We start from the raw sequence: 16,911 nt of genomic DNA on the forward strand, positions 1-16,911 counted from the left end.
CAGTTGTGGGCCGACACCTGGCAAATGAAATTTAATGTGGACAAGTGCAAGGTATTACATGCAGGTAACAAAAATGTCCACTATAATTACACTATGGGAGGAATAGAACTAGATGAAGTAACACATCAGAAAGACCTAGGAGTCTATGTGGACTCCTCACTTTCTCCATCCAAGCAATGTGGGGAAGCAATAAAAAAGGAAAACACAATGCTAGGGTATATTGTCAAATGTGTAGAATTTAAAACAAGGGAAGTAATGTTAAGACTGTACAATGCGCTAGTTAGACCTCATCTGGATACCTGTGTACAGTTCTGGGCTCCACACTTCAAGGATATCGCTGCTCTAGAGGCAGTTCAGAGGAGAGCAACCAGACTTATTCCAGGTCTGAAGGGAATGTCCTACTGAGAGACTGAGGAACTGAACCTTTTCACCCTGGAACAGAGGAGACTACGTGGGGACTTGATCCAAGTCTTCAAAATCATGAAAGGCATCGACCATATCAAACAAGAGGAGCTTTTCCAACGGAAAACAGGAGACACTTCTTCACACAGAGAGGCGTCACAATCTGGAATAAACTACCCAGCGATGTGGTAGAAGCTGAAAGTTTGGGAACATTTAAAAATAGACTGGATAGGATCCTTGGATCACTTAGATATTAATGGACACCAAACGAGCACGATGGGTCAAATGGCCTCCTCTCGTTTGTAAACTTTCTTATGTTCTTATGATCTTATGTAGTATAATATACTGTACTGCAGTTAACTGCGGTATTATTATTATTTATTTCTTGGCAGACGCCCTTATCCAGGGTGACTTACAAAATATAAGCGCAATACAAAGTGCAAAAATACAGTGCAGTACAAGGCATAAAACATTACAAATTCCAATTTACATAATACAGTGCTATTCAAAGCATAACACATTTTACAAATTCCAATTTACAGAATATATGAGGTCTTACATCCTGGATTGTAAAAGCTGATGAGTGTAAATGACTAAATTACAAGTACTGTCTGAAAAGATGTGTCTTGAGTAAGCGCCGGAAGGAGGTCAAGGACTCTGCTGTTTTGACTTCGGTGGGAAGGTCATTCCACCATTTAGGGGCCAGGGATAAGAAGCAGCGGCTCTGGAGAAAGGATAGTGGAGAGGAGGCAGAGTTAGTCTTCTGGCACTGGAGAAGCGCAGTGGTCTGGAGGGGATGTACACTGCCTCCTGACCTCTCGGGTCCTCCTGCACCAGCAGACTCATTTGCCCCTCAACGCTGCCCTTCCTCCAGTCCACCCTTTCTTCCACTCGCCCCCAAGCGCTGGAACGACCTTCCCTCCACGGTCAGGAGCACAGTCCCTGTGACATGCCTGTCCCTGTGACACACCTATCCCTGTCCACACAGCTGCCCCTGTGACACGCCTGTCCCTGTCCACACACAGCCTGCTCCTCTGGGCAGCTCAGCTCTCTGGCTCTACTTTATTAAACTGCTCCCTGATGCTCCTGCTTACTTCTGTATTATTGGCACTTCGTTTTACAGCACCTTCTCCAAGGCCCCTGTGCTGGAAATAAGATTTGGAGTCGGAAGTTCTAATCAGATTTTATTACGTGCACGGGAAAACAACAGCAGAACACAGCAACAGAAAGTATTCAACAACTATAATGCCGTTTTTCCCAAAGAGTTCAAGGAAGTACAAAGCTTTTATTCCCATTTTGGGACATACCTTCAAGGGGTTTGACATTTTACAAGCAGTGTCTGATTGGTCATCTAAATAACTATGATAGTAATTTCATTGGCATTCTAAAATAAGACTACCCATCTCATCAATATTATTACTCATGAATAATAATTATTATCCTCTGAATTGCCAGCTACATCTAGAAGGTCATTTGCCGATAAAGATAGGTTTGAAACAATTAAACTCTAATAAGAAACAAGTAGAAAATGTAAGTTGCTGATAAACTAAAAGGGAGTAAATGAGAAGTGAAAAGAGAAGAGGTTCTCATAATCCATGTGAGAAGAATACAGGCAAATTAATAGTTACTGTGAGAAAACTACAGGGTCACAGCACAAAAAACACACAGGCATAAAATTATCTCTATTTTCCTCCACACCCCCCATTAGCACACACCTGGGACTATTATCTCTGCATGTATTACCTCATTGTATGAGGACATTATACATAAACATAGTGTATATGTTTATTGTATGTTATTTTGATTATTTATTAGCAGACACAGGGCGACACAATTTACACAAGCATCACAAGGGTACAAAACTACAATCAGTGCAAAATACAGCAATAATAATCGTCATGATAATGTTGTACTGATTGTAGTACTGCACTTTTGTAATGCTTTCAAACTGTAAGTTGCCCTGGATAAGAGCATCTGCTAATAAATAATAATACATAAATACAAATCATTAGACTGTGTAAACTGCTCCACCTTGTGGACAAATGAAGAATGACTCCCTGCCAAGTGCTGTCTGAGGAGTTGACGTGTTTATTACGGAAGAGTATTAGGCCAGGTATTGAGTGCATGGGGGTGTGATATTCTGAGAAAAAAGCCAGGATGCTCAGAGATTCCAAGCTCATATTAACTGGGGCTTCTTTAAAATTGATCAAATGAAGGCTCTAATCCAGTTATATTTTGGAATTGAAGTTAGCAATAGGGAAAGTTTGTGGCTTTTGGCACAAAATCATATTAGCCCACAAGCATTCCAACTTTGAAGAGACATTGTCACAAACTGGGCCTTCTCAGGAAAATAAACCATTCCGATTTAAACAGAGTAACAGTAACAGTGCAGGAGGAACTCTCGACATGGCCAGACGCAGGGCAATCACTGGTGCATCTCCGTGCTGTTCAAAGGAATTAATCTCAGAATTCATTTCACAAATGAAACACACACTGTACATACACACACACACAGTACACAATACACAGTAAACACAAACTCACACACACAAACTGCCAGGTCACACAGGGGTCATTCTCTCAGTCTTTAATCAGCATCACAGAAATGTAAAGCGAGTGAGAGAGACTGAATATGAGTGCAAATGATAATGAATGATTGTGTGAATGAGTGAGTGTGGGTGAATGAGTGTGTGTGAGTGAGAGCTGTATTCTGCACAAAGAAATGTAATCATACAAAAATAGATTAATTTTAAATCTAGAGGCGTGACTCCCAGTCCTTCACACCGATGTTATTCAATCTTAAGGAACATGAATATGATTATTATGATTAGTAGCAGATACCCTTATCGGCGTCCGCCCTGCTGTTCTAGTGGTCCTGCCCCTTAACCTCTGACCTCTGACCCTGCCCCCCGCAGTGTCGTTTTACAGGTTAGAGACGAATACAAAAGCAGCTGAAGGCGCAGCGGAGCTTCAAGGGGAAGTCAGCTGCCCCTGATCTTCTTCAGTGCTAGGCCTTCATTTATGTAGAGGGTTGGCCAAAAACAATTTAAAGGGAAGGTTGGAGGTCATTGGTGCTTCTTTGTTGCAGGTCAGACAGTTTGAATTCCAGTGTTTATCTTCTTAAAGGGCATGTTTTATGAATCCACAAACTTCTTCTTAAAGGGCAGGGGCTCATGTGACCACACCCTCTCACCTGTGCAGGTATGCATCCAGCCACAGCTCACCTGAGTCCTTCAGAGATCTGAGAGGAGGAGGAGAGGAACAGAGGGAGAGTGGGGGAGGGAGAGAGAGGTGAGGCTCTTGCAGTCAGTCAGTGCGTCAGTGTGCGAGTGTGTCAGTGTCAGTCAGAGTCCCAGGGTCAGGGTCACTGTGTGAGGGTCAGGGCATCAGGTTGTCAGTGTCAGGGCATCAGGGTTGGGGCGTCAGTGTCGGGGTGTCAGAGTCAGGGAGTCGGGGTGTCAGGGTCAGGGTGTCAGTGCCAGGGCATCAGTGTTGGGGTGTCAGGGCGTCGAGCTCAGGGTGTCAGGGTCAGGGCGTCAGTGCCACGGCGTTGGCTCAGGGCTCACGCTACGATGTCGCTGAAGGCCGTGATCAGGGGTTTGCTGCTGTACTGCAGCCCGTGGCGACGACACAGGGAGCGAACCAGAGGAGCTACAGAGAACAGATTGTGTCTCGGCATCGTGGGAAACAGACTGTGAGAGAGACGGAGAGAGGAGGGAGGGAGGGATGGAGAGAGAGGGTTATTACTACACTAACAGACAGTCAGAGTCAAATAGTCTCACACACACACACTAACGCTCTCAGACTCACTCTCTTTCTCACACACTCGCTCTCTCACACCTCACAGTGCATCTTTTCTTGAACTGTGGCTGTGTTGTTTGGTTTTTGTGTTGGTGCTGGATGGTGTGGTTGCTGTGTTTTGGTTTCTCTATGTTGTGGTGTGTGTTTTGTATTGGTTTTTGTTTGTTGATGTTCGTTTAGGCCAGGAAACTCCTGTAAATGAGATTTTTAATCTCAGTGAGTTCTTTTCCTGATAAAATAAGGTTAAAAAAAAAAAAAGACAGCGATTACTCAAAACACATATTTTCAGACTGTAATATTGTCCTTACTCTCCTGTAAGATAGCACTTCACAATGTTTTGTCATACTTCTTGCCTTGCGTTACTAGCACTAGTATTGTTATTTTGATCTCCCCTATGCTCCCTCTCCCTTTGCCCTTGACTGTGACCTACATCTTGTCTGCTCTCTGCTTTTACAATCCAGGATGTAAGACCTCTTATATTGTATTCACTTGTGTAAATTGGAATTTGTAAAATGTATTATGCTTTGAATTGCACAGTATTATGTAATTTGAATTTGTAATGTTTGATGCCTTGAACTGCACTGTATTTTTGAACTCTGTATTGCGCTTATATTTTGTAAGTCGCCCTGGATAAAGGTAACCGGCCAAGAAATAAAAATAATAATTCTAAAAGAAACTTCACCTCTCTCTCTCTCACACACACACACACTCTCCTCACACGCACACAGTCTCACACACACACTCTCTCTCTCTCTCACACTCACACACACTCTCCTCACAGTCTCACACACACACTCTCTCTCACACATACTCACACACACACTATCTCTCTCTCTCAAACACACTCTCTCTCACACATACACTCTCTCTCTCTCACACACACACACTCTCTCACAGTCTCACACACACACACACACTCTCTCTCTCTCTCTCTCTCTCTCTCACACACACACAAACACTCTCTCTCTCTCTCTCTCTCTCTCTCTCTCACACACACACACACACACACACACACACACTCTCTCTCACACATACACACTCTGTCTCTCTCTCTCACACACACACCATGTTACTCACTGGTGCTCGATCTGGAAGTTGAGGTGTCCAGTGAACCAGTCGTTGAACAGAGATTGGTCCACGTTGCAGGTGGCCTGGACCTATGAGAGAGCAGGGGCAATCTGTCACTGGGCGGGACTCACAGCAGGACAACCCTCACTATCATCATCTTCATCACCGTTCTTGTTATTACTGTTTTTATTACTGCTATTGTTAGGATTGGTGTTGTTATTATTGGCAGGGGGCAGTGCTGTACCTGCATGGTGACCCAGTCTCTGTTCTGGTCCCGGTCGATGTGCATGGGGATGTGATTCATCTGGGTCACCCACACGAACCAGTTACTCTCCAGGAACCTGAGAGAGAGAGAGAATATCAGTCAGTGTGTGTGTGTGTGTGTGTGTGTAAACCCATCGTCATCTGAATCCCAGGTCTTCAACACAGTGGGTATTTTCTGGACCAGATGGGTCTGAACCACAACCCCCCACACACCTGACCACGAAGAAGAGACCCAGAAATGCTGGGAGTCCGAGGAGCGGCAGGTAACACAGAGTGAAGCGCACGTAGAAGGACAACATCCACAGCAGGTCCTGAGGGAGGGAGAGAGAAAGAGAGAGTCATTAATAACTGTTAACTGACAGACACACAAACAAAGACAGACAGACAGACAACTGACCTGCCACTGGCGTCGTTTTACAGCGAAGAAGAAGACATACCACTGGAAATACAGAGGGATGAGAGCGGGGGGGCCCACTGGAGAGAGAGAGGGGGGGGGCAGGGAGAGGGAATGTTTGTGATGTCAATTATAAAGTCTATTTTTTATTTGATACATAGAGGAAGTAAGAGATGGAGGAATTGGTAAAGAGAGGAAGGGTTGGGAGGACAAGAAAGCAAGGGAGAGAGGATAGAGAAAAGTAAAAGGAAATTAAAGAGACAGAGAAAGAGGGATGCAGGGATGATGGATGGAAGGGGACTCACAGAAGAAGAAATATCTGTGCTGGTGCTGATAGGGCATAAACTTCTTCTTCTGAACCCCCAGCTGAGAGAGAGAGAGAGAGCGGCTCAAACAGGCGAATATCATTTTCAGTGTGTGTGAGCGTGTCAGTGTGTGAGCGTGTCAGTGTGTGTGAGTGCGTCAGTGTACCTCTTTGGACAGTGTGAGCGTGTCAGTGTGTGAGTGCATCATACCTCTATGGACAGGGCCTTCCCCAGAGTGAACAGCAGGGGGTGCATGTTGATGTCGGGGTCTTTGCGGAAGCAGTTGGGCTTGGCGTGATGTTGGAAGTGCAGGTGATTCCACCAGCTGGCCGGCGCCCCCTGCAGGACAAGGCACGCAATTACTGCGACGACTGCAACAGACTTTATTCACTCCAGCGCCATCTTGGTTTGAAAGCGAGGCTCGGATGGCGCGCACACTCGGGCAGACAGTTTGCCTGAGACAGACATGGCAGTCTTGCGTACTGAGCAGGAATCACGCAGGTGGACGCAGATGAAGGAAGGATCATTCCCAGCTCAGAGCAGTGATGGGTGGAGGGGTACGTGCTGTCGGAGGGAACGGTGGCTGGTTTTGCCGTGTTTGCGAAGGGCGCAACAGAGGCTCCTGTGACCGGTTTACTCTGGCCTACTGTAACAGTCAGCAGGTGCGGTGATGATTTAAGGCGTTATTATTATTATTATTATTAGTGTGTAGTAGTGGTCAGGGCTCAGGGCTCTGGACTCTGGAGTGGAGGGTTGTGGGTGCAATCCCAGGTGGCACTGCTGTTGTACCCTTGAGCAAGGCACTGTACCTAGACTGCTCCAGTAAATGCCCTGCTGTATAAATGGATAAAATGTAAAAAATAATGTGATTTGTTGTAACAAATGTCACCCTGGATAAGTGTGTCTGCTAAGAAATCGAGTAATACTATTAATCTGATATACAGCACCTGCATGTACCACAGCTGTCATGACAGACCAAACAATAATAGTTAATCATAAAGCCGTTCAGAGCCGACCAATCATACCAACTGAAACACACTAAAATAAGTGGTCCAGTGTCTGGTGACTTGTGAAGTCTGTGTCCTGGAGCAGTGTGAAGAGACGGTCTTCATCTGTCTCTAAGAGGAATTGCACACGGTACACAACAGACACACGCCTGCTCATCGCACGTCCGGCACGGAGTCTCCCGGAGCCTCGCTGTCACCAAGAGCCACTGCAGCTCTCAGAGGAACACAGGCAGAGGCCACAGCAACAATAACTATCCTTAGTATACTTCACTTTACTACACTGCACTGCACTGCCGCCCCACTCTCACCTTCAGGTGTCCGATGACGAACCTGTGCAGCAGGTGGTTCCAGCGGGACGTCCCGAACACAGACAGGTGACCAAAGTCATGCTGCAGCCACCCAGCCTGAGCCTGGAGAGAGAGAGAGGAAGGGAGAAAGAGAGAGAGAGAGAGAGAGAGAGAGAGAGAGTCACTGAAAGTATGAGCTCCTAAAATTATTAAAATATATATTGTTTCTTGATGGAATAAAATACTAAAAATCAACAATACAGATAAATGAAGTAATAATTAATACCAAATACAAATAAAACCTTGGTGAAATATTACAAAAACATTTAAAAAGAAGAAAGAAATCCCGAAGATATGGATCAGAAGCATAAAACAAAGAAAGGAAAGATTGTAGAAACTAAATAAGAAGGAAGAAAGAAAACAACTGAAGAAGAGGTAAATCATCAATTACTCTATATAATATAAAATAATAGTATAATATCAAAGTAAAGTTATAGTTTAGGAGTTTGTGTATATTCAAAAAGTGGCAGTTGGAAACTCTGTTGGAAATTCAGTTGGAAACGGCAACATTGTATTTAAATCGCCTGGTTGCCATGGAGACTGCTCATCACGCAGAGAGCAGGGAGATGCAGTACCCTCCCGAGGCCAGCAATGCGAAGACCAGGAAAGAGCACAGACTGGAGGTGCTGAAGAGCAACCCTGAGTGTCTGTACACAGACTTTGCTGGGGCAGGAGACAAGAGGATGAGATGCAACCTCATTTTCTTCACGGAGCACACCCAGGGCCGGACATACAGCAACATTAAGAAAAGGGGAATCAGCTACGGCAGGCAGGTTCTCATTGGGGAGGACTCGGACCTGGACGGCACAGTGCTCAGTGTCAACATCTACCACAGCGGGACTGTGCTAATCCAGGGCAGCGAGGCAAGCCTGACCTCCTTTGAAAACTCTTTCAACAAACTGAAAGAAGAGGCAGAGAAGGAGAAATCATTCCCAATGCCTGCCCCCCCCAAGAGCACAGTCCATGAGGATCCAACTCCAAGTCAAGAGAGCATGACACTGGACCCCATCCAGCCCCTCCCTACCACCACCACCACACCCAGCAGCATCGAGCACGTGCGGGAGTGCCTGGCAATGCTGGAGCTGGAGTTTGTGGAGTTCAGGGAACTCACATTGTCCCGTCCCACAGAGAGCAGCCTTACCCAGCAGCTCCGAGACGAGGTGACTCAGCTCAAGAAAGAGAGCTGGATGGCCATCAAGGAGCTGAAGAGTGAGATGAGCACCCTGCAGCAGAAAAACGACAACCTGAGGACCCAGCTGGGCTGCGTCAGGGAGGAGATGCAGCACAGAGAGAGAACCATCAGTACAGAGTTACAGGGACTGAGGGAACAGCTCCACCGACATGCTGCCACAACCACCGCCGCTGCCCCGGATACTGGCCTTCCTTACCGAGCACACTGAGTGTCCTGAGTAAGAGTCAGATTGGCTTCCTCCCAAATCACCGCACTACAGATCATATTTACACCCTACACACCCTCATAGACAAACACGTCCACCAAAAAAGTAAAGGCAAAATCTTTGCCTGTTTCATTGATTTCAAAAAGGCATTCGACTCCATTTGGCACGAGGGACTTTATTACAGGGAGGAGATGCAGCACAGAGAGAGAACCATCAGGACAGAGCTACAGGGACTGAGGGAACAGCTCCACCGACATGCTGCCACAACCACCGCCGCTGCCCCGGCTGCCCCTACCACCGCCACTGCCATAACTACTGTCACTGCCACGACCACTGCCGCTGCTGCAGATGTCACGACCACCACATCTGCCTTGACCACCACCGCAGCCGCAGATGCCACGACCACCGCAGATGCTGCGACCACCCCGACAATCCCCACCACCACCCAGGCTCCATTAACCCCCCTGGCACCCACTCCTTCCACCCCTGCTACCACATCCACCCCCAACATGTCAACCAACAGGCAGTCAGATGCTGAGGTGGTGCTGCTCATCGACAGCAACGGGAAATACCTCGACCTGCAGAGGCTGTTTCCCAAGCGGTGCGTCAGCAGTCTCCACTGCAGGGACACGGAGCGGGCCCTGCAGCTGCTGCGCCGCCACACACTGGGCAACCCAGCCTGCATCATCATCCACACCGGCACCAACGACCTGGGCTCCCTGCAGCAGGGCACCGCCGGGGCTGTGAGGAGGGTGGCAGAGTTAGCCACACAGGAGTTTCCCGACTCCAAAATAATAATGTCCGCACTGCTGCCTTGAGCCGACACCCCTCCACACATCATCAGTGCTCTCAACACTGAGATCACCCGAGGCTGCGCCGCCCTGCCCAATGTACACCTGGCACACCACCCCTCTGTGCGCCCCTGGCACCTCCATGACAGGGTGCATCTAAATCAGGAGGGGGTCAGAGTCTTAGCAAAGACTCTGAAAGATGCAGCCCTGGGCCACAGCCCAGCCAGCCCACCCCCACACAGCAATACCAACAGAGGCCAGCCAAACATACAACCCCCCCACACTGGAGCACACATACCACGACGCCGCAGCACCGGCCAGCCCCCCATCATCCAGCCTCCCACCCGCCCCACGAGCGCCAGGCACAGCGCCCATCAGAAGCCGCTCAGCTACGCCGCGGCCCTGACCCAGGCCGCCCCTCCGGCCCCCACCGAGCTGGGGGAGATCAAGCAGCTGCTCAGCCTCCTCTGCTCCAGACTGCTGAGCTGAGCCAGAGCACTCGGGTAGGGACGGACAACCCCACTTGTAAATAATTAAAAATAAATACCTGTGTACATACAATGTAACCATACTTTACATAAAACTAACTTCAGTGTTCCTGAAAAAAAGAAGTCAGGCCAGCAACACACAGACACAGCCCAGTAAGCTGTACAACCTTAATCAAACATACAGATGGACTCCAAACAGCACAGAGGAATTTAACAAAGCAATCAGTTCTACAGAAATAACAGACATCATCAACACTTTCCTCAGCTCACAGTACCAGCCTGACGTGACAGGACTAAATCTGGCCATAAATGATATCAATCAAATATATCAAATTGCAGCCACAATGGCAAATCTTAAAAAGACAAAGAAAAAGACCAACCAGAATCACACACACACACAGACATGGTTTGATGATGAGTGTAAATCAATACGAACAAATTTAAGGCACCTATCCAATCAAAAACATCATCAACCACAAGACACAGAACTACGCCAGCAGTACTGTGAGACCCTAAAACACTACAAACACACCCTTAAAAATAAAAAACAGAAAAACACAAACAAAACACTCACAGACAGAGAAATCTGTTGACCAAAACCAGTTCTGGGAAATGTGGAACAATTTAAATTCAACAAAACAACAAGAATTGGCAATACAAAACGGAACCATTTGGAAAAAATACTTTGAAAACCTTTATAAAGATATCCAACAAAACGATCTGACACACAAACAAATTGAAACCAGGGAAAAACTGAAATTACTCGAACAATCAATTAAAAATAATCAAAACCCAATTGACTCTCCAATCACCCTACAGGAACTATCTAAAAAGCTACAGGCACTTCCACCCAGAAAAGCCTGCGGCCCGGACAGCATCAGCACTGAGATGCTCAAACACAGCAGTGCACAACTGCAGGAGGCTGTGCTTAAATTGTTCAACATGGTCCTCAGTACTGGTTACTTCCCTGACATCTGGAACCAGGGGCTGAACACCCCAATCTATAAGAGTGGAGACAAATTCGACCCTAACAACTACCGGGGCATCTGTGTGAGCAGTAACCTGGGGAAGGTGTTCTGCAGTATCATCAACGCCCGGATACTGGCCTTCCTTACCGAGCACAGTGTCCTGAGTAAGAGTCAGATTGGCTTCCTCCCAAATCACCGCACTACAGATCATATTTACACCCTACACACCCTCATAGACAAACACGTCCACCAAAAAAGTAAAGGCAAAATCTTTGCCTGTTTCATTGATTTCAAAAAGGCATTCGACTCCATTTGGCACGAGGGACTTTATTACAGAATTCTTCAAAGCGGTGTAGGGGGTAAAGTCTATGATATTATAAAATCAATGTACACCGAAAACAAATGTGCAGTAAAAATTGGCAACAAAAGAACAGAATTCTTCACTCAGGGGCGGGGAGTGAGGCAGGGCTGCAGTCTGAGCCCAACAGTGTTCAACATCTACATCAATGAGTTGGCAACGGTGTTGGAGCAGTCTGATGCCCCTGGCCTCACCCTAAATGACACAGAAGTCAAATTCCTGCTCTATGCAGATGACCTAGTCTTGCTGTCGCCCACAGAGCAAGGGCTTCAGCAAAACCTGGCACTACTAGAGCAGTACTGTCAGTCCTGGGCCCTGGCAGTAAACATGAAGAAGACAAAGATCATGATTTTCCAAAAAAAGGCCAGACCTCAGGGAAACAAATACCACTTCACGCTAGATAACACTACCCTAGAACACACCTCACACTACACCTACCTGGGCCTGACTATTAGTGCGTCAGGGGGCTTTAACCTGGCAGTGAAGACGCTCAAAGACAAAGCAAGAAGAGTTTTCTATGCAATCAGAAGAAGATTCTACAAAATTACTATTCCAGTCAAAATCTGGCTCAAAGTAATTGACAGTGTGATCCAGCCCATTGCGCTGTATGGCAGTGAAGTATGGGGTCCACTCAGTCAACAGGACTACACTAGGTGGGACAAACATCCAATAGAGACCCTGCATGCTGAACTCTATAAAAACATACTGTAGGTGCACAGGAACACACCAAACCACGCATGCAGGGCAGAATTAGGCCGCTTCCCAACCCTCATTAATATAAAGAAAAGAGCACTGAAATTCTGGATGCACCTGAAGAAAAGTGAGTCAGACTCACTCCAGTACAAGACCCTCCAAACCCAAGAGCTCAGCCCTGAAAAGAGTCCCCTGAGTCAGCTGACCCTGAAGCTCACGGCACTGACCCCCGCTAATACTGCGAACAGAGACCAGCTTCAGGTCAGCACTGCTTACCTGCCCCCAATTAGAGTCAACCAAATCATAAAGATAACCAAAACCTCCTCTCTGGAACATTGGAACAATGAAACCAAATCCCAAAGTAAACTGGATCGCTATCGGGCCCTAAACAGAGAATACACCCTGGCAGAGTATCTCTTCACTGTCAGAGATACGAAGCAGAGACGGATCCTGACCCAGTACAGGCTCAGTGACCACAGCCTGGCCATAGACACGGGCCGACACAGGCAGAGCTGGCTGCCCAGAGAGGAGCGGCGCTGTGGTCACTGCGAGACAGGAGAGGTCGAGACAGAGATGCACTTCCTCCTCCACTGCAATAAATATGCCAAATTAAGGGACACATTCTTTAATAAATTCATAAATATTACAAAATCATTCTCTGAATTGATAAATGAAAAAAAAATAGCTATCCTCCTGGGGGAGGGACATACAGCCCCCCTGGCCGCCCAATATGTAGCCGCCTGCCACAGGCTGAGGGGCTCACTGTGAAAACATACATGAGCACCAGCTGTAACCTGATAATTATAAATAAAGTAAATGTACATGTCTATTAAGATTTTATTTATAAATTATAATGTTACTGTCTCTCTTTTTTTTTTTCTTACCTTTTATTATTTTTCAATGTATGTATATAATATCAACTGCTTTGGCAACACTACGAAACTGTTTGTCATGCCAATAAAGCACCCTTGAATTGAATTGAATTGAATTGAGAGAGAGAGAGGGAGAGAGAGGGAGAGAGCAGGGACACGATAAGGGATAAGGTATTGTGATTTATAATTATTTATTTTCATATATGTATGTTCAATTGCTTTGACAATGTGTTTGTCATGTCAATAAAGCTCATCGAACTGAACTGAATTGAGAGAGAAAAATGTCGTGCCAGTAGAGCCCACAGAGCTCGGGCTTGTGCTGAGAGGGAGGGAGAGCACGTTAATCTTCAGTAATCGATTGAGAGGACTGTATGAATGGCTCGTGATGGTGCTGTGTTGGGCGGGCGGTGCTGACCTGCACGGTGGCCAGCAGCAGGGCGGTGAGGGTCAGTGCCGGCCAGGAGGTGCCCCCCAGCCTCAGGGTGAGGTAGGCCAGCCCGTCCAGCACCAGGATGTGGGCCAGAACCGCCGCGAAGAACCAGGGGCGTGGCCTCAGAAGCCCCGCCCCCTCCACCACCGCCCGCAGCCGCCGGAAATCCTCCACCAGAGACAGCTGTACACAACACACAGCACAGTTACACAGCAGTGACAGCACAGCTACACACAGCACTGTTATACAACACAGCTACACTACTGTCTGTCTATGTCTGGGTGTGAGTGAGAGTGTGTCTGTGTGTGAGTGAGAGTGTGTGTGTGTCTGTGTGTGAGTGAGAGTGTGAGGGTGTCTGTGTGAGTGAGAGTGTGATGGTGTCTGTGTGTGTGTCTGTGAGTGTGTGTCTGGAGAAGCAGACAGAGACACTCTGTTCTCTACAATCTGATGTCCCTGCTGTGACTCTTCCAGGGCTGAGGTCAGCTCGGCTGTATTGATACGCAGCTGCCTGTTGTCTGAGAGTCACGGCAGAGCAGGAATGGACCCGAGCGTTTCACAGATCAGGAGCTGATTATTCAGGCGCCAATATAACCTGTTAGCCTTGATATTAATCAGTATCTAATGCACATTCATTGCTTCTTCTCCCAATTATCCCATACACAGAATTGTCTTTGTTCACACACACTGTACACACACAAATACACACAGACACACTACACACACTGTTCACACAGACAGACACACACACACACACACTCACACTCTTGCTGGGCTCCAGGCTGGGCTGTGTGTCTCTCAGTTCCCCCAGCTGCAGTGGAGCCAGGAATCGTCTGACCAGCTTGGGGTCGAGGTGAAACGCACCGAATGCATCCTGAGAGAGATAGAGATAGAGTGATAGTGAGAAATAGAGTGATAGTGAGAGAGAGAGAAACAGTGATGGTGAGGGGGGGGGGATTTGGGGACAGACGCAGCTCTTGTGCAGCTAAGGGTGTGTCCTAAATATCAACACTAACAGAAATAAGATGACGTCGCTCACCGTGGCGTCCTGCCCGGCGTAGTGCGCCAGCAGCCTCGGTCCTCCAGGGTGACGTAGTCTAAAGTTGGTGACGTCATACACCTTCCTGTCAATCACCAGCCAGTGCCCTTCGCACCCGCGGCCGCCGCCGCGCTCCCGCACCTCGGCCCAGGTGAGCCGCTGCAGCGCCGGGCGCTCCTCGGAGCCGCACATCTCTCCAGCCGGGCCGGGACCCAGAGCCTTGGACGAGTCCAGAGCGACACAGAGCTCGCACAGCCCAGAACACGGTCCAGCAACCGGCCACACTGAGAGCAGAGAGCGAGTAAGACAGAGCCAGTGAGAGAGACAGCCCGGCAGACTCGGAGCAGCCCCGGCTCAGGCGCACTCACACTCTGCAACTCGGTACCGCAGACGGGACTGCCGCTCGTCCGACCTGCCTCCAACGGTACCCCGCTGCCGCCCGCCCACACGCCCCGGCCGCCCCGCTCACTGGCCCACGGCCGCGTCACTCACGCAGCATCCTGCCGCCGGTTGGCTGGGAGGCCACAGGTGATGTGACTGGACCGTTCGCTGATTGGTCGAGACGGCAGATCTTTTATTTTGATGTGCCGCTCAGACGCCTGATATCCCCAGCAAAGCCGTTGAGCAGAGATTTAAAGAGACAGGACACTATTATTATGAATTATTATTATTATTATTACTAGTAGTAGTAGTATTTGTAGTATTTGTAGTATTATCTATTATACTATAGTAAACATCTTAATCGCAATGGAAAAGGGGTGTTATTTGAATGAGTTTGAAAGTTTTAGTTTGTTAGTAAGTTTGTGTATGTGTGTGTGTCTCTGAAGATGAGGTTTGTGTTATTGTATTTGATTTAATGCTGCTAAACTTTGCCCGGTGAGTTGTTCAGCCTTGACCACAACTGTCACACCACTGGGGGGGGGGTGGGATTCAGAGAAGGAGAAAGAGAGAGATGGACTACAGCCAAAAGCTTTGTCAGTTCATAAAGTTCAAACTATTCCCTCCTTCCCTCCCTCTCTCGCTCCCTCACTCTATTTTTCCCTTTCTTTGTCCCTCTCTCTCCCTTTCTTTTAATCTTTATCCCTCTCTCAGACTCTCAGCTTTCTCTTTTGAAAACACTTTGCAATTCAAATGTGATAGAGAGTTGAAAAAACACTACAACACACACACACACACACACACACACACTGCAACACACTGTCACTGATATGCTCGGTGTGTGACTGTGTGTTGTTCCCCATAACCAGGACCTGAGTGCTGGACCAGTGTGTCACTGCCCTGGAAACACCAGGCCATCATTACAATAAAGGTTTCTGTAATGGAACTGAATGGAGAGAGAGATGTACTGTCCCACTCCACTGTGTCCCTGACCCCCTCTAGGATGATGACCGGACCCCCACCCACACACACTATAATTACAAGACAAAGAAAGTTTCTCCTTTAGACACATTAACCCAACTCTCTCTCCCTATCTACATCCATGCCTTTGCTGTTTCTAATCTATATTAATGATCTGGACTCTGGGATAGTTAGCAAACTTGTCAAATTTGCAGATGATACTAAAATAGGTGGCTCAGCAGATACAATCTCGGCAGCACAGGCTATTCAAAGGGACTTAGATAATATTCAGTTGTGGGCCGACACCTGGCAAATGAAATTCAATGTGGACAAGTGCAAGGTAATACATGCAGGTAACAAAAATGTCCACTATAATTACACTATGGGAGGAATAGAACTAGATGAAGTAACGCATGAGAAAGACCTAGGAGTCTACGTGGACTCCTCACTTTCTCCATCCAAACATTGTGGGGAAGCAATAAAAAAGGAAAACACAATGCTAGGGTATATTGTCAAAAGTGTAGAATTGAGAACACGGGCAGTGATGTTCAGACTGTACAATGCACTAGTTAGAGCTCATCTGGATACTGTGGACAGTTCTGGGCTCCACACTTCAAGAAAGATATCGCTGCTCTAGAGGCAGTTCAGAGCAGAGCAACCAGACTTATTCCAGGTCTGAAGGGAAAGTCCTACTGAGAGACTGAGGACCTGAACCTTTTCACCCTGGAACAGAGGAGACTACGTGGGGACTTGATCCAAGTCTTCAAAATCATGAAAGGCATCGACCACATCAAACCAGAGGAGCTTTTCCAGATCAGCAGGGACACACGCACCCGGGACACAAATGGAAATTGGGCTTCAAGGCATTCAAGACAGAAAACAGGAGACACTTCTTCACACAGAGAGGCATCACAATCTGAACAAACTCCCCAGCGATGTGGCTGAAGAGACA

The 16,911-nt window shown here is 47.4% G+C and overlaps 1 protein-coding gene across 1 annotated transcript; it reads right to left on the bottom strand.

Annotated features, from left to right (window-relative positions):
- Positions 1–1,573: 1,573 nt before the first annotated feature.
- Positions 1,574–15,060, bottom strand: LOC136747489 (acyl-CoA (8-3)-desaturase). The gene is made up of 12 exons (XM_066700321.1): positions 14,622–15,060; positions 14,346–14,456; positions 13,571–13,768; positions 7,550–7,651; positions 6,445–6,573; positions 6,235–6,295; positions 5,933–6,009; positions 5,749–5,846; positions 5,516–5,612; positions 5,281–5,360; positions 3,969–4,094; positions 1,574–3,643 (listed from the first exon to the last, which is right to left on the bottom strand). The coding sequence occupies exons 1-12, from the start codon at positions 14,811–14,813 to the stop codon at positions 3,592–3,594; spliced, it is 1,323 nt and encodes a 440-aa protein (XP_066556418.1). The 5' UTR covers positions 14,814–15,060; the 3' UTR covers positions 1,574–3,591.
- Positions 15,061–16,911: the final 1,851 nt, after the last annotated feature.

The sequence above is a fragment of the Amia ocellicauda genome, chromosome 4 (assembly GCF_036373705.1).
Source record: "Amia ocellicauda isolate fAmiCal2 chromosome 4, fAmiCal2.hap1, whole genome shotgun sequence".
NCBI classification, from domain to species: domain Eukaryota; kingdom Metazoa; phylum Chordata; class Actinopteri; order Amiiformes; family Amiidae; genus Amia; species Amia ocellicauda.